Raw genomic sequence first — 27,210 nt, forward strand, 5'->3', positions numbered from 1 at the left:
GGATCCCCTAGAATTGTATCTCTCCAGACTACAGGGATAATTCCTCTGGAGTGAATGGCTGCTTTGGAGTGTGGACTGTTAAGGCATTGTACCCCCCCTGAGGTCCCTGTCCTCCCCTGGCTCCATTCCCAAATCTCCAAGAGTTTACCACTCTGAAGCTGGCAACGCTACCCCCCATCTCCCACTGGTGGTCGGGGCGGGGGAGTAAGCCTACCCCAAACAAATATTGCCAAAGAACCCCTCCCTAAAACAAGCATCAAGCTTGATTCTATTTTCCAGACACAGGGTTTTTTCTTCAAGACTTTCTGTGGAAGCATCTAATGCATGTTCACAGAGTGCTTCTCTAACAACCTACATCCCTCCCTATCCTAAAGTCGATGTATGAACACATGGGAATGGTAGAGAGATCCACCCCCCACCCCCCATGCACACACATATATCTTTCATCTCCACTTGAACCTGCTTACTTGGGCTAGTGGCTGGCATTCTGTCATGATTACTGGGGTAGATGGTCCCTCTGATGTCTGACTTGCTGTTGCTTACACTCCCATTGCACTTTGGAGGACTTTGAAAGTTAGCAGCAGGCATGCTGTTGTCATGCCTCTTGGAGTCCTCGCTACTGGATGGATTTGGATTCCTGTTTTCTACAGCCGTAGTAAAACCATCTGGATCCTTGGGATAAATGGTGACACTCGTGCTATCCGTGCTCCCACTGCAATCAGTGCACACAACTGGCAAGCCGTACCCTGGGGTAAAGAGAGAGGCACAGAGGGGGTAAATGATGAACTGACAAAATAGCCATGTTAGCCAGTTTTGTGGGCTAATTCATTTTCTCAGAGCTCGCAGTAGTCTTTCCATTCTTCAGTGCAGTCAAGGCTGAATACAAAACCCAAAACACTCAACTTTCATTACTAAAAACAAAGAAACTTCAGTCCCTATGGCTATAAGGCACTGATATAAGGGGAGGGGCTCTTTGGCTGTGGTAACACAACAGGAATGTCAGTAAGGTGTGGGGCTCCAGTACTCCATATTTCACCTTGCCTAAGTAAGATGTAAATAAATCATGCAATTACTTAAGATTGTGTAATTTCTGCAGGTCACAGAATCCAACTTTTTTTTTTGCTGCAGAATTTGTTTTATATTAATGCAGAATTTTAATAACAAAACACAAGAGGGTAGAATAAGAATTTGTCGGTGTTCTGGGTTAGGGACCTGTGTCTCTGCTTTACAACTGTGAAGCAGTTTTGCAACTGGAAGTGGGGAAACAGCAGGGGGAAAGTGGTGCTTAATCCTTCCCTTGCCTGCTGCACTTCCAACCTCTTGCTGCACAGTCCCTCTGTTAGCACTCTAGATGCCTGTGTGTAAGAGGGAGAATGTTGCAGGGGAAAGCTAGTAAGTTGGGATATGGTTAAGGCACCCCCATCCCTGCCACCATTTCCTTGCTTCAAATTGTAGCCAGGCTCTGCCTTCTGCAGCGCATGCGTTCAATGTTTTAATTTCTTTTATATGCCGCAATTCATTAACAGTTAATCGCAGCAATGGGTAACTGCAGAACAAACTCCATTTTGCGGTAGATTGCAAACTTTGGAAGGGTTCCAGAAAGTCCAATGTTGGCTTTTCTTGCCAAATGAAACTCATTTGATATGAGGAAGCACTCCAGGTCACAATTGCAGGAGAGGTTATCTACACTCTCCTAAAAGGGACAAGATCCAGGCAGAAGCATGAGGCTCTAGGCCTGGCTCTACAGGGAAACTCCCCAGCCTTGACTGTTCTCTTGACTTTTTTGGACTAACACAGGAGGTGGCTTTTTGCAACTGTTTGTATTATGCTGCTCATCAATAACAGTGCAGAGGAAATATAACCTAAAAGCCACACTAATGGATAAAACACATTTTTCTGCAGATTTTTAAAAGGCCACCTCAATTCTCTGGTATTTTTTTTTAAAAAAATGTGTATGGATACAAATAATTCCTTTGTTCTGTACCTTTCTTGTCTGTAAGAAGCATCCCATTAGCCATGTCATCTGCTTTCCAAGCTTCTTTATTATATCCTAGGCATAGCTTTGGTTGTCGATAAGTAAAAGGGGGAGCATCATCAACCACTGGACTCTTCTCTGTGTTGGTCTGGCAAATACCTGCAAGGTCATTAATGCAACCAGATAATTCAGTCCCAACGCCTAAAATAAACTCTGATGCATACCTACATTCACCAGAAACATTTATCAGCAAAATTTTGTTATAGAGTCCTCAATGGGAAACGGAGGTGAAGGCAGAATTGTGGAAGGCCTGTGCATACATGCATTGTTGCATACTGCAGATGACAGAAGTGCCTCTGCTGGTCTGTGTGGCCGTTCTGTGTGTGGTGAGTTGGCTGTCTGACAAAGGTCCTATTCTCTTTAATCTAGCCCTGCAAGCAGCAGTTCCCAAACAGTGGACCCAGATAAATTGCTGCACCCTGGAGCCTTATGAAGGGGTCACAGCACAAACAACAAAAGGCCATTATGTCATGAAGAACAACTATTTTAATTTATCTAAGGTCTAGAATGGAGGCATTGAAGGAAAGGCCCCTTTACAAGGCTATGAAGACAAAATACATCAAGAGGGCTCTTGCAGCTACTGGGACACATGGGCAAGGACATTTCACTCCAATAAGGATAATTAGAATAGTAGATAGTTCCTTAGATATGTATTCCTCAAAAACTATGGGTAGGGCAGGCTATCCCACTTGTGGGATCTAATCTATTGTATTCTTGTCCCATCCACATTTCACAAAGTATTGATTTCATTATAAGTGAATACCTTGGTAGAATCCTACTTTTAAAACGCATAATTTGCTGGTTGTGACTGCACACTATTTATGCATGTGAACGAAAGATGGCTATGTGAAGACGATAAGCAATAAGAGAAGAGAGCATAACCATTCCATGCTTGCTGGTTCTGACTCTATTCTTGATGTGGGCATCTAATCTGCACATAATTAAGACCATATGGCCATCAGCAATGCAAGACACATCCAGGAGATCTCAGGTGAGTGTTGCAAGTGGGACTGAAAATGCTCCCCAGCATCCATAGCGTCTCCTGCTTCTTGCTAGGTTTGAGTGTTTTCTAGAACATTTGTAGAGTTAACTTCATCTATTAAAATGAGGCACATATATTTACTCCCAGAGTAACCTTTTAAAAAGCCTCCTGATAAGTTCCCATAGGTGGAGCTGATGTGTTCCGCTCCACAAACAATTCCAAGGAATTGGATTCTTTTTCCTCTATAGATTCCACTAGGCTCTTCAGGTTAATTTCCACAGTGTGGGAAAATCCAGAATTGCCATTTTGGGTCTCAGAATTATGACATCACTGGCCTTGCCACATCCATGGGTTTTGATGACTCTATTGCAAAAACAATTGTACTCAAAGAATATCTACTCAGGAAGTCATAATTGAACTAGTATGTCCTTGATACCATGTGCAGGATTTATGAGATAGGGGATGATTTAAAAATCCACTTCCTGTCCAGTATGATTTATGTTCTGTTGGACTTTCAATCCCTTAAGCAAAAGTTACACAGTTTCATTGGCCCAGGTTAGCCCAAACTCATCAAATCTTGGAAGCTGAGCAGGTCAGCCTTGGTTAGTACTTGGATAGGTGACCACCAAGGAAGTCCAGGATTGCTACACAGAGGTAGACAATGGCAAATCACCTCTGCTCATCTCTTGAAAGCCCTACATGATCACCTTAAGTTGGCTGTGACCTGATGACCACCAAAGAAAGAGAAAATTTCTAAGCCATACCATTGCTTTGTATATGCCCGTTGGGCTGTTGGCCATTTTCCACACGGACCACTGCTTCCTGTCTGTCTGACAATGTTCCTTGGGAGGACAGATAGCTTGGCACATCAGGTGGTACAATGGTCTCATCTGAAAAGACAGGGGAAAAGGTGATGTACTGTCTGAATTATGCAGCATGCTTGAATTTCAACAAATCTGGGATTCCCCCACCATTATTGGTTCTAACTCACTATTTTTATTGATTAGGTCTGAACTTTTTACATGTTATGGCTCTTTGGCTCTGCTGTCTTTCCCCCAAACTTCATGCATAAAATGAATGTAACACAAACATCCACTCTGTTTTTTAAGCCCCAAATGGCACCAGAAAAGAATCCCTCTAGATCTGAGTTCTGTTACTCAAAAAGGCTCTGTAGCCTACCTGTGTTTGTGACACTGTATTCTTCGCTCTTCTTTCTGGTCTGATATATTATGCATACCCAGACCAGGGAAGTCAATACAATGCTGCACACAACCGCAATGATGATGATCCCAACTGTGGTCCCATCCTTCCGGCAGCCAAGTGTTGACAGCACACTAACTTGGCTGTGTGCCCGCTCAGTTCCGACGGTGTTCGATATTTCACAAGTGTATTTCCCATCATCCTCCATCATTACATTCCAGACAATAAGCAGCTGGTCACCAGGGGTGAAATGATGCCTTTCAGTGACTATCAGAGGCTGGTCACCCTTCAGCCAGGTGATGCGTGGAGGTGGGCTTCCTGTTGCTTTACACTGCAAGACCACCGTTTCGCCCACAGATACGACATGATTTTCCAGTGGGTGAACTAAGCTTGGTGTCTCTGCAAGAAGCCAGATATCATATGTCAATCTAGCCAAAGTTTAGGATATTGCTGAGTAATCTAACAGCCTAATCAGCCATGCAACAAATAACAACTGAGCTTTCTCTCTTCGTCCTGGAAAGTGAAAGCAGCTGAGTCAGGGTGTGATATTATACTGGTAAAAATCTGCTCCCATAGATCAGAATGGGAGCTATGTGGTTGGCTCCCAGAGCTGCCAGTCAAGCTATGTACAAATGCTTGTGGTGTTTCTATTTCCCATCATTACATTCCAGATGATAAGCAGTTGGTCACCAGGGGTGAAATGATGTCTTTCAGTGACTATCAGAGGCTGGTCACCCTTCAGCCAGGTGATGTGTGGAAGTGGGCTTCCTGTCGCTTTACACTGCAAGACCACCATTTTGCTGCTTTCACTTTGCAGGATGAAGACTGAAAGCTCAGTTGTTATTTGTACAATTCCCAGCATTGCCTTGGAATTGACTGAACTGGTACCAGCCTGTCTGGAGAACCGATAAAAACAAACCAAATGAACCACCATGGACAAAAATGTGGTTTGTTTTTTGGTTTGGGAATGACACGACCAAATGAACCGCGAACTGGCCTGGTTTGTGCTCGAAACATAGTTCATTTCTCAGTTCATGCCCATCCCTACTGAAGGAGTCTGAGAGTGGCTTACAGTCATTTTCCCTCCTCTCCTCACAACATACACCCTGTGAGGTGGGTGTGTCTGAGAGGGTTCTGAGAAAACTGAATGACCCAAGGTCACCCAGCTGGCTTTATGTAGAGGAGTGGGGAATCAAACCCAGATGATATGGATTGACTCTATAAATGAAGTCATGCCCCTCAGTGTGTAAGACCTGAGCAAGGCTGTTAACAAGAGGATGTTTGGAAGGACCTTAATTCATAAGGTCGCTGTAAGTTGGAAGCAACACACAACACCTGGGAATTAGACTCTTGTCAATCACCTGTTCTCCACTGAGAGGGAATGTAGGATACTGACCAGCTATGTCAATGCCATGTACACTGGGACATGGGCTCAGTCTGCACTTTACTTTCAATGTAAGCTAATTCCCTTACCTAGCACGGTCAGCGTAGCATTTGCAGACACTGAACCAGCAGAGTTCTGAGCAGTGCAGCTGTAAACACCCATGTCTTCTATCTTCACATCGGTGATGAAGAAGACATCATCATCAGGCATAACATGCATCCGACGCTCACGAGCTGCTGGGAAGTCAGTGCCACCATCTTTCTGCCAGGCAATTTGTGGAAGAGGGTGGCCACCAGCAGCACACTCCAACCGGGCTGTTGTCCCTGTCCGGGCTGCAATGTCGTGGGGCGTTTTGGTGAATGATGGCAACACTGTGAAGCACAAGAGAGAATGACCATGAAAAGATGTCTCGGATGAAGCCATTGTACTTTAGGGAGTGGGGGGGTGTAGAAAAAAACCCAGCTGGAGCTCATCTGCATATTAGGCCACACCCCCTGACCTGGGAGCACATGGCTGCTGCATAAACTCCAGTTTATCCTCACAGCAATAACTCTTGTGAGGTAAGTTAGGCTGAGAAAGAGACTAAATTAGCCCACAATCAGCCCGTGAGCTTTCCTGGGATTCCAAGCAGGGCCTCCCAGATCCTAGTTTGACACTCTCTAACCACAAGACAACACCATCCCATTGAAGTGTTTCCTGCTCTTGTGAAATATAAAACCTCCCAAAGAAATGTGTTAAAACTAGTCAAGGAAGGTTGGAGGATGGTACCAAGAGAAACAATGACCCAAAACGCAGAATCTTAAAAAAAAGGATAAAAGGGGGGAGGGTGTCCCAAATGCCTCAGCTATTCTTCAGGGATGTAATCATTATACAAAGAAAACCATGCTTTCTGGGCACATAAGTCTCAGAAAGAGTGCTCTTCACAGTAAAGAGGTGATTCGCAAAAACATGTTGACCTGTCTTTCATAAATACTGATTTATATTGCTTTGAATTTTCTGTCTATTTCAGGTCAACACCTGAAAACATGTTGTTTAAATGGTTTGTAATAATAAAGTGTTATGAAAACTTTTCCTAAGGCTTGGGGTCTAATGCAGAGAGAAGACAACAGTACTAAAGAACAACTGTTTCCCTCCCTCAGCATATATCTATGCAGAGCTTTTTTGGTAGAAAAGGCCCAGCAGAACTCATTTGCGTATTAGGCCACATAACCCTGATGTCACCATTGTTTCACATGGGCATGAATTCATTTGCATATTAGGCCACACCCCCTGATGCAAGTCAGCCAGAACTGCATTCCTATGCATTCCTGCTCAAAAAACCCCATGCATCTATGCCCCCCCCCCCCAAAAAAAAATCATGTTGAGAGTGTCAGGAGATTCCCAGGAACATCCTGGAAAATCAAAATGGGGTGTGTGCATGCTGCAGTGGAAGAGGAAAAATTGGTGAAAATTGCCCTATCCCTTTTCTGTGGGTAGAAAAAAAGTAGATGTGCATTCCATAAGCAGGCATATAAGACCAAAGCCTAAGTAATGCCCAGCATTCTTTATCATTTCCATCTTTCTGCTTCTCACTCACCATTAACAGTCAGCTGTGCTTTTTGAGAGTAGGTGGAACCAAAGTGATTGGTGATGATGCACTGGTAGCGTCCCTCGTGGCTGAAAGCAACATGGCGCAAGAGCAGAACGGTGGTGTATTCCATCACCGTGCCATCCCTGGCCCGGACATGGGCAAAATTCTCCATCTCCACATGGTGCAGGATTTCATTGTCCTTCTTCCATGCAAAGGTCATGGGGGAACTGCTACTGCTGGCTGCTGAGCAGGTGAAGCGGATGTCCTTGCCCAGGACAGCTACCGTCGTTTCTGGCTGAACTATGATCTGGGGTTTGGGGAAATCCTCTGAAAAACAACCAAAGTATTTCTGTTTTTTTTTTTTAAAGGATGTGATGGACACAAGAATGGAAACCCTGTATTTTATGGGGAGGAACAGCTTCCTCTCACTTTCCAATTCTGAGAAGCATCACTGCTTCATCCAATCCCTGATTCTGCAGTTCAGAAACAGTATAAAACACCAGAGTCTCAGAGTGGCTCACAATCTCCTTTATCTCCCTCCCCCACAACAGACACCCTGTGAGGTGGGTGGGACTGAGAGGGCTCTCCCGGAAGCTGCCCTTTCAAGGACAACTCCTGTGATAGCTATGGCTGACCCAAGGCCATTCCAGAAGGTGCAAGTGGAGGAGTGGGGAATAAAACCCGGTTCTCCCAGATAAGAGTCTGCACACTCAACCTCTACACCAAGCTGGAACATGGGTGTTCCATCCTCTTAATAATTTTAGTTGCCCTTTTCTGCAACTTTTCCAATGCATCCATCTTTCCCAAGGATATTTATCAGTGGAACACCTTGGTATAAGCTGCAAAAGTGATAGCTCTCAATCCATTGAGGGAAACCCAGTGTTTTCTGGTCGACTCGCCATAGTAAAACCAATGTAGCAAGGAAAAATTCCCCATGTATAAAAAAAAATATGCTCCCATCATCTTATCCTGACCGGTCACTGTGACATGCCCTCCAAACTGTTGCTACCACATGATGACATTGTTAATTTGTTAAAGAGTTACAGCAACTGTTGCAATTAACATCGGCGGTGACAAGTGCTGACAGGCAGGATAGCATCCTGGCACAAAGAGGTCCAAAGGAAGAGCAGATGCATCTGCTTGTCACCCTTCCAGAGCGAGGGCTCGTGCTCTCTTGGAGCCTGACACAGGAGACTATTTGGTTTAGCCGAGTTCCAAGCAGCTTAATTTATTAGTCACACAAAAGGCATCTCTGATTTCAGAGCTACTCCGTTCTTTCTGAGAGCACAGTCACGGATGGGGGAAAGCGGAAAGTCAAATGGCTAGATGACTGCCGAATCATGTCCTCATTGAAAAAGCAAAGAGTTTTGGCAGGGTGATGTGTTACACAAAGAAAGCCAATTCAAATGTGGAAGAAACTGAATGCTGGACTTTCTTTTTCTGGATCACAGGTGGCGTCACCATATTGGGGGGTGGGGGAGAACTACTCTGCACTTGTAGATAGATCCAGGTGGGCAGCCGTGTTGGTCTGAAGCAGTAGAACAAAGCAGAGTCAAGTAGCACCTTTTAGACCAACAAAGTGTTATTCAGAATGTAAGCTTCCCTTGCTCTAAGCACACTTCTTCAGACAGAAGGATGGAATGGCAAGCAGTCCCACATATAGAGAAAGTGGGCAGTGAATCAGCATGCAAAATCATGGAAATGTCCCTTAGCAGATTAAAAGAATCACAAGCCAGGGCCTAGTGACTGCCAGCCTGTGTCCACTGGGCTAAACCAAAAACAGTAATAAACATCAGAACAGCAGACTGATGTCCATTAAGTATCCTGCAATAAATGAGAGTCTGCTCTAAGTTAAAAGGGGGGCATAAGATTCTCAGAGGCTTAATTTAAACACACATATTAAAACATCATTCTAGTTTGCCATTTTAAAAAAAATGCATTAAAATAGTGGATTAGTATATGTAATAAGGTCAAACAGCCAATGACCCTTATTTGAGTATGTCGATACAAAAAACATTTTTCGGATACGCTATTTTAAAAGAGAAATACATTAAAATACTGCGGATATAGCTATACTTGGTGAAAGTGGGTTTAGTATATGTAATGAGATAAAAATTCAATACTCCTGTTCAATCCTGTGGAGGTTTTGTTTCAAGTTTTATAATAATTTGTAATTCAGCAATTTTCCTCTCCATTTTGTTCATGAAGTTCCTTTGCAACAAAACAGCAACTCTGAGCTCACCCACTGAATACTTTGGAAGGTTAAAATGTTCTCCTATGAGTTTCTCAGTTTTGTGATTCCTGATGTCAGAAGCTTACCCCCATCTGAATTAGTCCAGAACGGTAGAGGAGCAAGTGCGTGTCTTACATAAAAGATTATAAGAGGCAATGATAATGACCACTTTCAAACACTTGAACAGACGTGACAAAAAAGAAACTGTGAGTCAAGCTAAATGAAAGAAGAGCAAAGGGCAACTGACAGCCCTAAAGGATGAAAAAAGATGACCCAGGAAATGTCACTTTTTTTGATCTCTCCAGTCTTCACAGTGAGAATTGTTGCGCAATGACAGATTCAAAGGACAATTTGTAGAACCTCCAACTATGGAGGTCCTTCACTTCCAAGACACGGCAATCCACATTCCTTCACATTTTGCTGAAATTAGCACTCTATGGTCATGCAGCCCTGTGGTATCAAAGCCATTGTAGGGATGCTACGAACCTCCCAGAAAAACTTTTCCAAAGTCAAACTTATCCTGTTTGATATTCTTGCTCAGGCTAGCTTTGAGCAATTCAAACAGCTGCTGAATAAGTTGGCAGCTTCCTGTTTGTCAGAGTCCAACTCACAGCTGATAGGGGGAATCAGCGGAGAGTCAGGTTCTGATCTTCCTCAGCAAAATAGTTACACAGTGAGGTTGCAAAAGGGAGAAGAGAAAGAGTTTGTTTCTTTCATCTTCTCTGAAGCCCAAGCTACCAGTTTAGGGCAGAAGAAGAGAAATTAGTTGGGTTCTGATCACCCCCTCCATCCCTCCCCCCCCCAAAAAAATTCTCTACATCGCATTAAGACCAAGAGGCAGAAAAGATTCCAGGATGGACTATCAGAAGACCTTGTCTTCCAGCTGATCAGCAGGGAGCTCCACCAGATCCCCCATCATCCAAAAACCTTAGCTGGATACAAAGCAAAATTGCCCTAGTGGAAGATGAGAAATGTCATCAGTTGGGAGGCTGCTTTTGATGGCTACAAATAGCCTTTTCGTGCAAATGAACAAGCTGTAAACAACTGAACAGTGTATCAATTAATGGGCTGCCTGATCATCACTGGCAAATGCCACGAGAACCAAATTTGCTAGTACTCAAGCATTCCTAAGCTTTTGTGGTGCAGTGGTTAAAAGGGTCAACAGCTACTTTTCTGACCTTCAGAAGATGCCTTAGGGCATAACACATAAAAAGGTTCTTACTGTGCTGGCAGGGCGTTCCTGCTCAGAAGCATAGATACTGGCAGCCAATCACAAGTGAACCCCACCACCCTAGGTTCAGATGACCATATATCATAGTGGCCAAGCTGCAACTAATGATACTATTGAGCTGTTCAAAGCAATAGCTGTAGGAAACTGGGGCTATACAGGCTTGTGATTCGCAATATAGGACAATTCAACAGCTCCTACCAACCACAGTTATCACTGGTGGTTGTTGCTAAGCCATGTAGTTCCCCAACTTAGCTATATCTGGGTTAACCAGGCTGATTATACAAGGCGTGTCAATGGACTGCTAAGTGACTCTAGGCCCTGAATTTCCATTTCTGGGAGAACAACTATACTTAGGTATGAGATTTGGTTCCCACCCCAGCCAAATGTTGTTGCTGCTGCTTGTCTTCAACACCAGGTGACCTTAATGCAGGCAGTAAGCAAGGTGTGGCCACAGCCGCTGATGGTGGGTGGGATCGTGGCATTATCTAGGTTATTGTCTATGCATTTCCTAATTATCTTTTGTGCGCACATACACAGCTGGAGAGTGAGATCATCAAAGCAGCTGAGATGTCCGTGTGATCCGAGCAGGTGCCGGTATATTGGTGCCAATCTGATTGCAGCACATGGTGTGAACAATGGGAGTGGTGGATTAGGCTTTCAACAGGATGGATGGATTTTTCTTTTAATCCTCTACACAAAACTAGAGCCACCTCATGCATTATGAGGGTGTCAGTTCTAGATCAATAAACAAGCTGAACATTGGAAATGATGCCTTTTCGTTTCAGAGCAGGAAAATGTGAGTAACTGCGACTTTGGCTCTAAACTTCTTGAACCATTCCATTTTAAGAGGCAAACATTACACACAATGTAGCTTCAGCTGCTTTTTGTTTACTAAGACAGTTCATAACCCTTCCCCCAAACAACAGTATTTTAAGAAGGTTTGGGAAAAGACCTCTTCAGGAGAGAGAGGGGGGGGAAAGTCTATATCCCAAAGCAACTGGCTGTTCAACAGCTGGTCCTACATTTTGAACCCACATCCTACAGATATATTTAAATGCTTTCTTGTGATCTTTAAGCCACCTTGAAACTACAATTTCTGGATACTTTTGGATACTGCTAGATTTGACTTGCTTTTTAATTACACTTAGGATAATAGTTTTTAAATAACAAACTTCCTGAGGGTGCCATTTATAGTACTTCCAAGTAGAAACCTGCAAGATACTTACCCCCCCTTGAGCATTACCCCCCTTTGTTTCCTCCCTTCTCCCCTTCTTCTCTGCCTCTCACTCTTCCTCCACCCTGTCACCCCGACTCTCTCTCCCCCCCATGCCATCATTCTCTCAGCCCCTTAGCGCATCAGAAGCTACAATGCCCCCGTCAGCAAAAGAGCCCCTCTGGTGAGCTCCCTCTTCACACCACTTAGATACCCCCCAAATTTCAGACGAAAACAAGCCACATGATTGGTTGGTTCCATGGGCCAAAGGATGACCATGTCACCCATAACTTTGTCCTCTCCCCTCACCCCGCCCCCTGTCCTGCTCTCTCAGCTACTCTGGAAATTATTAATGATATTTGTTGTGGAGAAACGCCATCTTAGTTAATGTTGGTGCTTCATTGGAAGGGAACATTAAACTACTAAAGCAGGCTTTGGCCTAGCCTCTCTTCATCCCCTCCTCCCTTCCAGAGTTAAACCAGCAACTCTAGGGGGAAAGCCTCCTAGAGGGGCAGGAAGTTCTTTTGTTTTATTTATTTGAGTTAGGCGGGAAAAGGCCAGTTCTCAGCTGGCGCTCAAAGGAAGAGGTTGCCAGTGTGGGGGCTCCTGCCTGTGGGAGAGGCCTACTCAAGAGGAAAAGGACCCCAGGCAGTCAGACCGAGTAAGTCATCCACAAGGCAGGGCACGTTTAGACCAGGGACAGTAGGATGCGTTTAAATCCACCTTTTATTTGTCATGCTGGTTGCTGTGCGGGTGCTGTGCTGTGCTAAACTTTTACATGCAACTGTTTTTGTTTTGTTTTGTTTTTCTTTTCTTTTCTTTTTCTCTTTTAATTAAATATTTTTACTGTTTTGAATGCTGGCAGTCAAACGTTGTACCACATAGATCCCCAACCGCTTTAGACCACGCTTTATGAAGGGGGCCCCGGGGAAAGGGGGAAGGCCTGTGGTTGGATAATCCTCCAGGGGTTCCCCGAAGAAGTGCTGTGGTCTCTGTGATACCCAAGTACAGGGTGGCAGAGGACCTTGAGGCCTGGCCTCAGAGCTGGAGAGGGGGATTGGGAGTCCTGTTCCTCTCAATCTGAACCCCTAGACTGAGCAGGTGGTGGCAGCGAGCCCAAGTGGCCGAAGGAGAAATAGCTCCCTCCAGGAGTTGGCGACTCAATAGGGAGTTGACGGGACCGGGTCTGAAGGCAGAATCGGGCCGGTTTCATCACATTTGTGTAAAGAGGACTATCAGTTCAAAGCACATATAGAGATTTTGTTATTGATTGCACACAGTGTCCTAGGGCACCTTGGGTGAGATAATGTACCTCATTCAAGAGATACAAAGTTCTGCAAAATTATCTCAGCAGAAGTCTCATGTTGCTTTATCCATCTGCTGCTTCTGGTTTAGACTGTCCTTACATAACGCAGCATTTTCTGACAAACGACCTTGTGCCTACGTACCCATTCAGGGTGTTATTTTTCAGGTTACACTGAGGAGCTTGTTCTCAAAGGAGAAGTCTTACTTCTGTTCCATCCACACAGCCTAAAACTGAGGGCAAACTAAATGTGATGACAAACTCATGACCACCATGAGTTTTCTATCACTATTTTAAAGTGATTTTAAAATGCTGTGAATGCCTGATCTGGTTTTGGCACTTGAAAAGGGGCCAGATGGAGAGGGAAGAGCTCCACACTGGGGGCCTGATCAGAATCGGTTTCTTGCAGCATTTTAAAATGGTGACAGAGAACTTGTGGTGGCCATGAGTTCACCATCACATTTAGTTTGGCCCTGAGCAATAGGGCTTCAGGTTACATCATGGGAGATGCTGTTGATACTGTCAAAGCAACTTTTTAAAAATCTGTATAGCCAATCAAATCTCCAATGGCAAATCAGAAACCTTCCCGAAAAAGAGCCCCACCTGGCCCTGTCCACTTTCTAAAAACATGTGGTGGGAGAGAAGAATGGTGTCAGTGGCACCATGAAACCCACGGGCACCATTTTGGGGACCCATGATCTATCCCAGGGGTGGCCAAACTGTGGCTCAGGAGCCACATGCAGCTCTTTCATACATATTGTGTGGCTCCCAGAGGTCAAGGAAGAATTTAATGCAGGCTTATTCCGAAGTAACCATGCTTAGCATCTGGACCTCAGTCAGCCTCTGAGCGCTGACCCATAGGTAGGTGACTATTTCTGCCATGTGTGAAGTGGGGAAGGAGGGGAAAATAGGTAGGCTTGCTAGCTCTTCTCCACCACCACAGAGGTCACCTAAAGACCTAGAGTTCGGAAAGAAAGCACAAGAGCCAAGGGAGCCACTGAAAGGAGGGACATAATTAAATTAACTCTTGTAGGAGCTGTATTCACTAACATTGATGTCAAGGCAGAGAGATGCATAATGATGCAAATGGTGGTCAGTGATTTCTATGGTACATGTATGTTTCCTTCTCCCATGGGTGCCAAAAAATAATTCCCTAACCTTTCCCTATGCTGGTCTTTTGGGGACTGTTACTCCCAACTTTTGTTTTTAGAAAAGTCTCCTACTAGCATGACCATGTAAGTGCATACATATGTATCTTATCCTTCTGTGCAAAGAAAGTATTAAGAGTTTTAACAAAAATGTGTATGTAATATTTGTTCATGTCTTGCGACTCTCAAACATCTGACATTTATTCTATATGGATCTTCCATTAAGCAAGTTTGGTCACCCCTGATCTATCCTAACATAGAAATATTATCGTAAGCTACATTGTAATAATATTTCCTGTTTTTAAAAAAACCTGTGTGGATGTCATGGCCATTACAGTAATTTCAAAGCAAGGAGCGTCCCCAGGCCACAATTAGTGTAGGACTTCAGCATGGGTATGAGAAAGTGCACTAATGGGAAAGGCACACAGACTATAAACTGCCCAGTCACATATTAAGGCTTTTATACTGTATCAGACGTTTCATTACAGGTTCCACAGTCTGCTGTGAAGCCACATAACCTGATCTGCCCCGCCTCCCAAAAAAATGCTTCCATGATCCACTGTGGGATCCCCAAATCTCCAGTTCGGTATCACAGTTACGGATATATATTGCTTTATTGTGTCAATATGACATGCAGTTCTGATAGGAAATCAGCTCTGCTTAGTGACAAGTTTAATCGTACTAAGAGGAATGCCCTCCTTCACCACATACAACAGAACAAGCTAGCCGCAAACGACATACCAATTCCTGTGTAAAGTCTGCCCTTCTAAACAACCTCAAAATTACTAGGTTACAGCCAAGACTTACCACATACAAAACTTTCTGGCACCACATCGAAAATACTTTTGCCCTTTAATGACTCTGGGTGGGCACAGGTGGCTACCACAAATGACTGCAGTTCCTTCCTGGGTAACCACTGTGGCAGCCATTTGAGATGACAATCGCACAGGAAGCTCTCGCTGTTGATGTGGCTTGAGGAAAACAAACAAACAAAAAAGCAAGAGAACTATGAAACTTGCCTTTCCTTAACACAGTTATAAGCACAGACTCAGCAATTCAATCTCAATAACACAGTTATATATTTTGCGCTTTATTACTCCCATTTCACACAGTTTATTTACTGACAGTGGAGCCAAGTCATGAACATGTTTTTCACCATGCAGAACAGCAGGTCAGGTCTGAAGCTTTTTACCATCAGTCCTCTTTTCACATAACAATAGCAAATGGATGATATAGCCGTCACTGACAATGAAGATTCTGCAGCAACACCCCAATTTCCATTCACTTATCTCAACTGTTTTTCAACTTCCATGCTTTCTAAAGCATGCTCAGTCCTTATCAGGTTAATCTACAAAGTTACATTCTTCTGCAGTCCCCAGGCATGCAGAAACCTTCGCCACTGGTTGGTTTGGCTTTAGTATTTCCGTGACTGCCACGAGCCACCCACGAGCCATCCTATAGAGGTACTTTGCATATAGGAAGCATCTCCTCATACAGGATTTCAGGTAGGGCTGGGGAATCTCTTGACATCCTAAAAAGCTACTGTGGCTAAAGGTAAATAGTATTTTGGTATGTGCAGACAGCAAACTGAATCTAAATGCCAGGTTTGTATATAGCCTGGCTGATTTGAAGTGAGCAATCACCTTTGGGATTCTGTAAACTGGAAGACAGGTTGTTTGTATGCCACAAATACATAACATAAGAATAACTTCTGTGCCTGGTTGATGTTTTCTCTTGGAAAGAGACCCAATACATTTAGTGCCTGGACGTCAAATGTCACTTGAACATCCAGTCAAACATAAGCGGCATATTAACATTTGGGGAGGTGGGAGCCGAAAGCATCACAAGGCAGGAAGCCTGCATATAAATGCGCTAAACAATTTCTCCCTTGCACAGCTGTAGTGTCAGATCTGCTTGCGCATCCCATTTTTATCCTGAAGACTAAAGCGGGCACCAAGGATCAAATTCAAACTTCTCACTGAAACGTCATCAGACCATAAATTTAAGTAAGGGAAAGGAGAAGTCAGACTTGCTGCCAGAATTTCAGTAAGTCACTGAACGCTCTGTAAGGCTAGCGAACGGGAGTCTAGATTTCCTGAACGGAGATGGAGAAGGGCACAGATGCAGTCCAATGAAAGAAGCTGTTGAGATGATCCAATGTCACTCACTGTAGATTGTGAGAGGAGTCCGTGACATCTGCTGTAGTGTAAAAATAACTCCATAGGGGTGGCAAATGGAGAGCAGCAATACTGGGGGGGGGGGGGGGGGGGGGGGGGGAGGGCAGGGAGAGGAGGGCAAGAACAGTTGCTGGAAGAAGAAAGTGCCACCGCAACACACAAAAGTTTCAGGAGAGCCTCTAACAGCCCCAGTTACTTACAGCTCCTTCAGGCTCTTCAGTTTGGCAAATGCATCTGCTTGAACAGACCTGATTGCATTATCTCCAAGATTCCTGCAAGAGGGAAAGAATGTTTTTAAAACACGCAGAGAGAAAGACGGATTGGTTTTGTCACTAAAGATGCATTTAAGTCAGTTTAATTCCTTGAAAACATGTACGGCTTTGCATCAAATTATAATATATGTGCACCTTGCAAATCAGAGGCCATGCATCATCACAAAGTGTGTTGTTCATTGAACAAACTGATCTAACAGAATGTGCTGGATGCTACCGGATGTAATCATCATCACTACCTTTCAAAACTTGTACCCTCAAGCTCACATGTATGAAGGGTTCACTTGAGAGCCAGTTTGGTGTAGTGGTTAAGTGTGCAGACTCTTATCTGGGAGAACCGGGTTTGATTCCCCACTCCTCCACTTGCACCTGCTAGCATGGCCTTGGGTCAGCCATAGCTCTGGCAGAGGTTGTCCTTGAAAGGGCAGCTGCTGTGAGAGCCCTCTCAGCCCCACCCACCTCACAGGGTGTCTGTTGTGGGGGAGGAAGGTAAAGGAGATTGTGAGCCGCTCTGAGACTCTTCGGAGTGGAGGGCGGGATATAAATCCAATATCTTGTATGTGTCCTGCACCATGTACTGTGTCCCCTGAATAATCCTGCTTAGATGACAACCACAGGAGTCAGAAGTAAGTAACAAAAGGCAGGAATTCATTGAAAACCCGTTGACACTGTTTGTTTTGGAAACTATTCATGTTAAATATTTTAAAAGCAAAGCTTCTTCCGTGTCTCTAAGCAACACACATCCACGCAAACCCCAAAGATGCTCTGGGTGGATTTTGAATCAACTGCATTGTTTGTTTTTTTGCTGCTTCCGTATCATGACAATGTAGTGCAATTGTCTTTGAATAAACCTGGTCAATCCCCAACAGGCTCCATGAACATTCTGCAACAATCCAGCCTGCCAAGGATCACCGGTAGAAAACTCCCTCCTGGACTTGACTCTGTCAAGATGAAGTAGTTCCACTGGATTCTCAGAGCATGGATCTTAAGAAAGGCAATGGACATGGGGGGAGGGGGGCAGATGGTTCATTTCAATCCACTGTATTTTTTTAAAAATCGCTTTCAAAAAAGCTTGTTGAGATTTTAAAATCAATTGGCTAGTAACGCTAAGCAGGTGTTCACTGCCTGGGTCCCCATGAAAGCTCTTTTGAGGTTTCCAGAGAAAGTGCAAAAAACCCAACAGTTCACTGGGAAAGCATCCGTGTGAAGCAAATGGTGAAAGCTGCGTGTCCTGCACTAGAAAGACCACCCAGGAATATGCTTTCCTATCTGCTGAAAAGTTTTCAGTTGAGGAACATACTTAGTAAACTTTTGTTTGGATCCAGTGATGCACAAGCAGAACCAGACTTAGTAGTTTTACATGTGTAAGGTACTGAACAACACTTAGAGCTTTCCTCACTAGATATTATATGCCCGGAATCTAATTGTACCAAGTTGAAATGCAAGTGAGATACTACAAGTTTGACTGAGCACAAGCAGCTACCATGGCATTTCCCCCTTGCATGGCATTTCCCCGTTGCATTTCTGCTTCCACAAAAAGCTTTAGTGCAAGTGGAAATTTTGCACTGGATCCAACCCACTATCCAGTATTTCCTTCAGCTGGAATTTTCAGGAAGAACCTGTAAGCAGGAACCTGGCTCCTTTTCACAGTATCCTCTTTACTGGTATGAATGACCAATTCTTGTAGCAGGAGGAGAGGAGCTGGATTAAAACCCTGCCCTCCACCTAGAGTCTCAGAGCAGCCTACAATCTCCTTCCCTTCTTCTCCCCACCAAAGACACCCTGTGAGGTAGGTGAGGCTGAGAGAGCTCTCAAAGAAAAGCTCTTGAGAGAACAGCTCTGAGAGAACTGTGACACCCAATTCTCTAGATTAGAGTCTGCCACTCTTAACCACTACACCAAGCATTAGATCTCTGGTGTGTGCTTCTCAGCTGGAATGAATTCCAGAAGCACCTATGGAGGCAAGCAGTGTAGCAAAATATGATGCCTACTGCACTGCATACAAGCATCACATAAACACCAAGGCCCTAAGTCCACCATGGGTGCCAGGCCCTGTACAGGTAGCAGTCAGCTTCCTCAGTCTACACTGAAAGTTACTTGGGGCTCCTTTTTAAAGTGAAACACAGGGAAGATAAAAAAGATCAAATGGCTGTTTCTTATCAAATAGCAGCATAATTACTGTTCCTTATCAAATAGCAGTGCAAACATTCATTGTGTGCTCTGCAGACAGGAAAGGGATGGAAAGCCCATGGCATTCTCCCCATGCCAGTTCTGCTTGCCCAATTTTGAGCTTATTTCAAGCACGTGGAGAGGAGAAGGGATAGAGTAAAATGGATGGTAGCCTGACTGCTTGTTCTGCTACTACTGCTGCAGCTGCTGTGGTGGTGGGCCTAACTCCCCTCCTCCTCTTCCACACACAGCCCTTTCAGGCTCAGGTGGAGAGGAAGGAGAAAGCAAAGGACACACGAACCACTGGGGAGAGCTGAGCAGAGTGTGGGAGTGAAGGGCAGGACGCAGGTCTCCCAGCGGACCAGAACGCTAGTTGTGGCTCTGGGTGAATAAATGAGATGTAATCCATTGTGCCTTGCCAAAAAAATAAAAGAAAAGCATGCAAACTGGCCATGTGTTCTATAACTTTCTTCCTGGTGGAAAAAAAAAAAGCCAAAGTTGAAGCTGACTTGTAATGAGAAGGAAGCAGCTGGCTCTCACAAATGGACGGGCTTCTCAGCTTACAAAGATGCTATTAAATTGCTAGCAGGCCTCTCCGGCAGCCACTTCTGGCAGGCTTCCCCCTCTCCCACCCAGCCACTTCACTTCAAACCTGCAAAGCATTGTGGGTTACTCACAGGTGTTCCAGGGCCTCCAAGCCTGAGAACGCCTCCTTGGCCACAGACTTGATCTTGTTTCCAAACAGAGTCCTGCAGTTTCCAAACACCCAGCACCAGATAAGCAGTGAAAGAAAAAGGAGCGGAAAAAAAACAGAAAAGAAAATGAAAAGACCCCAATTAGCGCGGCTGTATCTGATGAAACATCCCCAAGTAAGGCACTGGAAATATGACCTGTGGAGATTAAGGAAGCTGAAGTATGCATGCTTTCCCCCATTCCCTGAAATTAAATACTTTTATCTTTATTAGAACTTAATGGTGATGATAGCTTTACACAAGACACGCTGTACTGCATTAAGAAATGGAGGTTTGCTTTGGTTACCAGGAAAGGGGAGTCAGTATATGGGTTGACCTTTGGTTATCAGAAAGAATACAATTTAAACGAGACTCTGGACCATCGCCTCAGTACACTGAACTCCTGATCTTTCCCAGCTGGTAAAAAATGACTTGCCAATAATGCAGACTCTGAAAGTTTCTAGATAATCCAGTAAGAAAATTTCTGGACCTCATTATCACAGAAGAAAAAAAAATCTACTTGAGAACCTCCTGTAGAAATTGTTAATGTGCCCTCTGTCTCTCCCAGAAACTTCCAAATTTTACATATATAAACATACACACAGAATTTAAGTTTTATAGCAATACCTGTTGCCTACCACTATCTCTTCCTATATTAGGCAAATCCATGACAAAAAAAAATCAAATTATTGTGCAAGAACAGTATACTGCAATTAACTATTTAATTTTTAAAAATCTATAACTTTTTGTCAGCTGAATATCTATTTTTTTTGTTTAAAACAATTTTATTGGTATCATATGGTAATAAATCTATTTCTTACATCTTTAAAAACTTCTTTTATATACCCCATATATTACTTTCTACTCACCCCTCCCCCCATTACTTGACCCCCGGCGGTGTTATTTACTTAAAATGCAAATATTTAAAGGTACCCTTAACTATTAAAACAAAAATTTATATTCTTTTTTTTTTAAACTTACTCATTATCAAAAATTGTCCAATGTCCTTTTATTTTCCACTCTTTTACTACATATCTTCTAAACTTTTTCCACTCCGTCTTAAAAACTTCTAAATCATAGTCTCTTAATATTATTGTTAATTTGTCCATTTCACACCATGTCATAACTTTTATAATCCAATCCCATTTCTCTGGTATTTTTTCTTGCTTCCACAACTGCGCATATAATGTCCTAGCAGCTGAAAACAAGTACCAAATTACAGTTCTATCTTCTTTTGGAAATTTTTAAATTTGTAATCCCAACAGAAAAGTCTCTGCAACTTTCTTGAATTCATATCCCTAGATCTTAGAAATTTCTTGCTGAATCATCTGCCAATACTTTTTTGCTCTTTCACAAGTCCACCACATATGGTAGAAAGAGCCTTCATGTTTTTTACATTTCCAACATCTGTCTGGCATCTTATTGTTCATCTTTGCCAATTTTTTAGGAGTCATATACCATCTATACATCATTTTAAAACAGTTCTCTTTAATACTATGACACATCGAAAGCTTCATAGAATTCTTCCACAAGTATTCCAAAGTTTCCATCTGTATTTCTTTATTCACATTAATTGCCCATTTAATCATTTGAGATTTCACTACTTCATCCTCCGTAGACCATTTTAAAATAATTTATATATTTTTGAAATTAATTTTTCATTATCTCCAAGCAGAACTTTTCCATTTCTGTTTGTCCTTTTCTTTTTCCTTCAGTTTTGATATCATTATCCACCAAGCTCTTTATTTGTTGCACTTGGAACCAATCATATTTATTATGAATTGGAACCAATCATATTTATTATGAATATTGATTTTTATGAAAGAGCAAGAATCCAATAGCACCGTAAAGACAAACAGAATTTTTGGCAGAATATGAGCTTTCGTGAGTCACTGCACCACAAATTTTATTAGTTTTTAAGATACTACTGGATTCTAGATCTTTTCCACTGCTACAGACAGACTAACATGGCTACCCATCTTGATCTATCTCTGTGAATGTTTATAGCCACATTGTAAAATGTGAAGGTGTTCTTAATGCATAGAATTCTTCCAGATACATTCACTAAGTCATTCATTATCAAAAGGTGAGAAATCCCCCAAAGCATCTCCTTGAACTTGTGACAGAACCAAAATGGAAATCTGTACCTGATTAAGGTTGGGGGATGGGGAGAAAAGCATTTTTGTTTCAAAAGAAAAGGTACTATTCCTGTTTGAGTCAACCTGGGCGAACAGCCTTGGACTTGCTAAATTCTAAAGATCAAAATCATATCCCCAAAATTATAGGATTTGGCAAGTCATGGCACAGGGAATTTCTAATTTGCCTTCTAAATCAATGTACCAGTTCTAAGAAATGTACTTTTGGTAATTAACATTTTATTGGAGTTTTCCAATACAAAAAACAAACAAGATTGCAAAGGAACAAGGATGTAAATAACATTGCAGTGCAGTGAATAATATTGACTATAGCTAAGTAAGAAGTATGTATAAACAAGCTGTAAGCCATATTCGACAAGAACATAACAGCCACATTATGTATAAAAAAGAAATTAAAAGACAGGAAATCTAGCAAGTAGTTTAACATCAAGTTATGTAAGATGCCATAATCAATCAATTATGGCAGGGGTGGCCAACGGTAGGTCTCCAGATGTTTTTTGCCTACAACTCCCATCAGCCCCAGCCAGCATGGCCAATGGAAGTTGTAGGCAAAAAACATCTGGAGAGCTACAGTTGGCCACCCCTGAATTATGGAATTTAAAACCTAAACCTAATTTAAAGAATATCAGTGCAAAGAGTATGCACCTTGTGCAAGAAGGAGACCATGACTAGCACAAACAGAGGAGGAAAGAAGATATTTCAAAAGGGGGGGGGAAATTAGAGATAGAGTAAGTTGAGATATTCTGAATTGTATGGTCGGAGATCATGAATTGCTACATAATCTGTAAATGAAGACCATTTTTCCATGAAATGTGAGTTTTTAGGTCAAATTTCAGAGTGTTGTATGTGAGCAGTGATTTTTTCCATGATAAGGATGTCCCAGATTTTGGCAAACCAGCTTGAGAGAGAAGGAGCTTGAGGAGATTTCCATGATGAGGCAATTGCAGTTCTGGCTGCTACTAGGAGACTTGAAATTAGTTCTTGTTAATGCAAGGAATTTGTATTCCAGTCCAGAGGTTTAAGAAATGTAATTGAGATGAAAATGGAATTGCAAAGCCTGTAATTAGGTGAATATGAGTAAGGACTTCTTGCCAAAAAGTTTTAATGATGGGACACTGCCCACCATCAGTGGGCGAAAGTACCTACTTCTCCTCATTTCCTCCAGCATAATGGTGAATGATTAGATGACATTGCAGATAATTTCTTGGGCATGAGGTACCATCGTGTCAGAAGCTTATAGGATTGTAGTTTTGTGTGTATTAGAGGACTCCTCAATAGTTTAGAAGGCCATATATCTGACCAGTTTTCCTCAGTGTTACTCCACAATCCTGACTCCATTTGCATTGGTAGGGGGAAGGCTGTGTAGGCTGAATACAGACCAGAATGTTATAGATTTTGGAGATTAAGCCCTTATTGGTAGATTCTGAGTATTTAAGGACACATTCAAAATCAGAAAGTTGGGCTGTCATGATTTTAGTTAGTTTGAAAGTTGAGACCATATGCTGAAGTTGCAAGTACAAAAACCACAAAATGGGACTTTGAAGAGTTTGTTCAAGTTTCTGTTTTGATAAAAGACCCTCAGCAGATGCAATGTCTTTCAATCTTGTTAAGTTAGCAGCCCTCCAGCACTGTGCTATTTTAAGGTCATTACCAGGTGGGAACCAGTGTTGGAAAAGGAATGTGGAGTATCTAGATAATTTGGGGAGCAGCTTGTCCCTGAGAGTCTCAAATATGAAGAGCAGATTTTAAAAATATATTACACTGAATTGATTTAGTTCATATATGAGGCTCAGCCCAGATTGTTTCTGCAAGAAATCTAGGAAAGACAAGCAGAATTAAGAGGTTCAGTCTGCCTGTAGTTCGGACCTCCGAGGTAGTTCAGACCTCCTTGTGTAGAATGCTGTTTTGTAATGGAAAAACTGATCCTAGATTTTTTGTTCTGCCACAAAAAAGAGTTTAGAGATCGCTACCATGATGCAATAAGTTTTGGAGGTAGACTGACTGGTATTGTGTGAAACAAGAATAACCATTTAGGAAACAAAAATGATTTTATAAGGTTTAATCTCTCAGTAAAGGAAAGAGACAATTTGTGCCATTTGTGCAAGGTCTGCTGAATGTCTTGAAAAGTAACAAGATGGTTAAGTTTAATGATGTCTTTTAGAACCCATGGAATGCGGATGCCCAGGTAGGATAAAAATTTTGTTGCCCAGTAGTATTTATAATTTTGTCGAATATAGCTTTCCATAGGGGATGAGACGTGAAGTGGAAGCAGAGTTGATTTGGATTGATTGATAGAGAGACCTGAAATGTTGCTAAAGTGCATAAGCAAAGAATCCAGCTTTGGAAGTGAGGAGACTGGGTTAGTTAAATAAATTAACATGTCATCTGCAAACAGACTTATTTTGAAAGTGTTAAAGCCAATGTTAACGCCAGAGATTTCTTGAACTGATCGTATGGCCGCAGCAAGAGGTTCAAGGGCAAAGGCAAATAGGGCTGGTGACAGTGGGCAGTCTTGCCTAGTTCCCCTATGCAGCATAACAGGATCAGATGAGATACTGTTGATCTGTACACAGGCAGTTGGTGTTGAGTATATGGAGTTAATAGCCCTCAGGAATGATTCTCCAAACCCCATATATTGCAGAAGCCTTAGCAGATATTTCATTTCCAAAGAATCAAAGGCTTTTTCCACATCTAGGGAGATTAGAAGAGCTTCTGATCGTGTTTGGTCACATAAATGAATTATGTGCAAAGTTTTTTGGATGTTGTCTATGCCCAGGCATAAATCCAGATTGATTTGGAGGAATATAATGGGTAATAAAGGAGTTTAATCTCTGTGCTAGAATGGCCGTGAATATCTTGTAAACTTGGTTTAAAAGTGAAATAGGTCGATAGGATGCTGGGTTGGAGAGCTCTTTACCTTGTTTTGGAATCGCTATGATGGATGCTGAATTCCAAGAAGGTGGGAAAGTGCCTATAGATAAGATCTCATTGCAGGCTTTGATTAAAGGTTGAACCAGAGTATGCACAAATTTTGTGTAGAACTCTGGTGGGAACCCATCAGGTCCTGCAGATTTATTGTTTTTGAGTCTCTTGATAACATTTATGACTTCCTGGGGTTCAATTGGTTGTTCTATGATTTGTTTGTGATGTTCTTCTATTTTCTTGATAAAAGCATTGGCCTTGAGGTAGTTATTGATGTCAGTATCAGCAGGGTTTTTAGAAGAATAAAGTCGCCAGTAGAAGGTTGCAAATTTCATTTATTCTAGTAGAATTATGATGTAGTTTCCCCTCATTATCACGAACAGCATGGACATACCTGGAAGATAGTTTGTCTTTGACTCTCCAAGAGAGAAGTTTTAAAGATTTGGAGGATTTAACCCAGTACCTTTGTTAGAGAAAAATCAGACGTTTCTTAATATGAGAGCTTTCTATTGTTTCTAGGGCTTTCCTTACAGCCAGAAATTTCCTGTAAATACATTTGCCTCCCCTTTTTTTGTGCAGTTTTTCCAAGTCATTAATTCTCTGCTTTATTTCCAAAGTGAATGTTTCCTTGATTTTCTTCTGATGTGATGTCATAGATATAAGTTGGCCTCTAAGGACTGCCTTGAGAGCATCCAAAGTGATGGTTGCAGAAGTGTCTGTAGTACAATTGTCTTTCAGGTATTGTTGGATGTTGGTTTCAATTTTCTGAGTATTCACTTCACTGTACATGACTGATTTGTTGAGAGTCCAATGGAAGGTTGAGGGACTATCAGAAGTAGATTTCAAAGAGCAATCCACCCAGGCATGGTCAGATCACAAGCTGGGACCAATGTTTGATGACAAAACAGAATTTGATAATGAAGTGGAGAGTAGGATGTAGTCGATTCTTGTATGGACAGTGTGTCTTGGAGAAAAGTAGGTGTAGTCTTTTTCAGTGTCATGAGACAGTCTCTAGGCATCTATTAAGTGAAATTCTGTAAAGACAGAGGCAAGTTTTGTTGGGCCTGTTTTCTTCTGAGTGGACTTAGTATGTAAATGGGAACGGTCTATATCATAATTTGCAATGTGATTTAAGTCCCCTCCCAAGATTACTTTGCCCTACTGGAAGGTGAAGAGTTGAAGTAGAATGTCTTCTAGAAAAGCCAGCTGATTATCATTTGGAGCATATATTGATCCTATGGTGACCTGTGTGCCATCTAACAAACCCTTTACGAAAATGAATCGCCCATATGGGTCTATCTTTGATGCTTGGTGCTGAAATCTGATAGCATTTGAAAGAAGGATGGCCACCCCTCTGGAAGAAGAGCTCCCTGTTGCATGATACTGTTGTTGGATCCAAGAGGCTTTAAATGTATGTTGAATAATAGAGCATATGTGAGTCTCTTGTAACAGAATAATTCCAGCTTGCAATTTCTTGAGGTTAGTAAGGACACGTTTTCTCTTGTCCACATTATGAAGACCTCTGACGTTGAGTGAGATTATTTTCAAGGAGCTGGGCATATCGTATAATTTGCAAAGTATACAAAAAAAGCAAAATATGGTGGGTGAAATGTGCAAATGCAGATATAGTGTGTGTTGGTAAAATGTGCTAGAGGGTCTAGTGTTAAAATAAAAGAAAAGAGAAGGGTAAGAAATGACTGATAGAAAAAGGAGTGTTAGTGCTAGTCGTGGTCTTACCTTCCTCCTAAAATGGCCAGGAAGATTTAAAAAATTACAGTGCAATCCCAGCAAGCTTCTAACTTGATGAACTGGATTCAAGTGTCTGGAATGGAATCACAAAATGTATCAGCAGACAAAAATCACAGGGAGGGCTAAGATCAGGTACAAATTTTAAATGTAGAACAGAATGAATTATATAGTATTGTAAAGTATAAATAAGGTAATAAATTTCAGGGAATTCAGATATAATAAAGATTAAATGTAAATAATTAAAAATAATTTCACAGAAATTAGCAGTTAATTAGAATAGGAAGTAATAAAATAAATCAATATATATAATATTTACAAAGATTTAATATTTCGGGCCTTATCAATGTCAATTAACAATTAGCAAATAACTAAGATTAGTAAATACTTTCCTCTTAAGCACAAATATTTTATCCAAGAGAACAATTAATTATGCAATTTTAATCTGGAGAAGTTTTGAATCAATATCACTATAATAGTCAAAATTGATTATATGTAGAAAGGTTCAATATTAAAAAGTATTTTCACAAAGAAGATACTCTAAATAATAAAGAAAGATGTTGCAAGACAGAAAGGGTGAGTCGTTATGCTGTTTGAAGTAGAGAAATTTGAAGTGTGGAGTGTCAACAAAGAAAAAAGGGGGAAAGTAAAAAAAAAAAGGACTGCACTACTGTATACTAATTTAGAGTGCAAGAAAATGAGTGAACTAGTCTATAAAAGAAGATAAAATATGAAAAG

The 27,210-nt window shown here is 42.1% G+C and overlaps 1 protein-coding gene across 2 annotated transcripts in view; it reads right to left on the bottom strand.

Moving 5' to 3' along the window:
* LRIG1 (leucine rich repeats and immunoglobulin like domains 1) overlaps window positions 1-27,210 on the bottom strand; it is a 200,040-nt gene that overhangs the window by 3,987 nt on the left and 168,843 nt on the right. The window contains exons 10-18 of one of the 2 annotated variants that reach the window (XM_060239502.1): window positions 19,595-19,666; window positions 16,677-16,748; window positions 15,107-15,270; window positions 7,178-7,498; window positions 5,691-5,972; window positions 4,197-4,616; window positions 3,782-3,907; window positions 1,985-2,134; window positions 468-746 (exon numbers count right to left, since the gene is read on the bottom strand). In XM_060239502.1, coding sequence (XP_060095485.1) covers window positions 468-746; window positions 1,985-2,134; window positions 3,782-3,907; window positions 4,197-4,616; window positions 5,691-5,972; window positions 7,178-7,498; window positions 15,107-15,270; window positions 16,677-16,748; window positions 19,595-19,666 — 1,886 coding nt within the window. The remainder of the gene's footprint in view (window positions 1-467; window positions 747-1,984; window positions 2,135-3,781; window positions 3,908-4,196; window positions 4,617-5,690; window positions 5,973-7,177; window positions 7,499-15,106; window positions 15,271-16,676; window positions 16,749-19,594; window positions 19,667-27,210) is intronic. The other variant, XM_060239503.1, reaches the window with a different exon arrangement.

The sequence above is a fragment of the Heteronotia binoei genome, chromosome 5 (assembly GCF_032191835.1).
Source record: "Heteronotia binoei isolate CCM8104 ecotype False Entrance Well chromosome 5, APGP_CSIRO_Hbin_v1, whole genome shotgun sequence".
Lineage (NCBI taxonomy): Eukaryota > Metazoa > Chordata > Lepidosauria > Squamata > Gekkonidae > Heteronotia > Heteronotia binoei.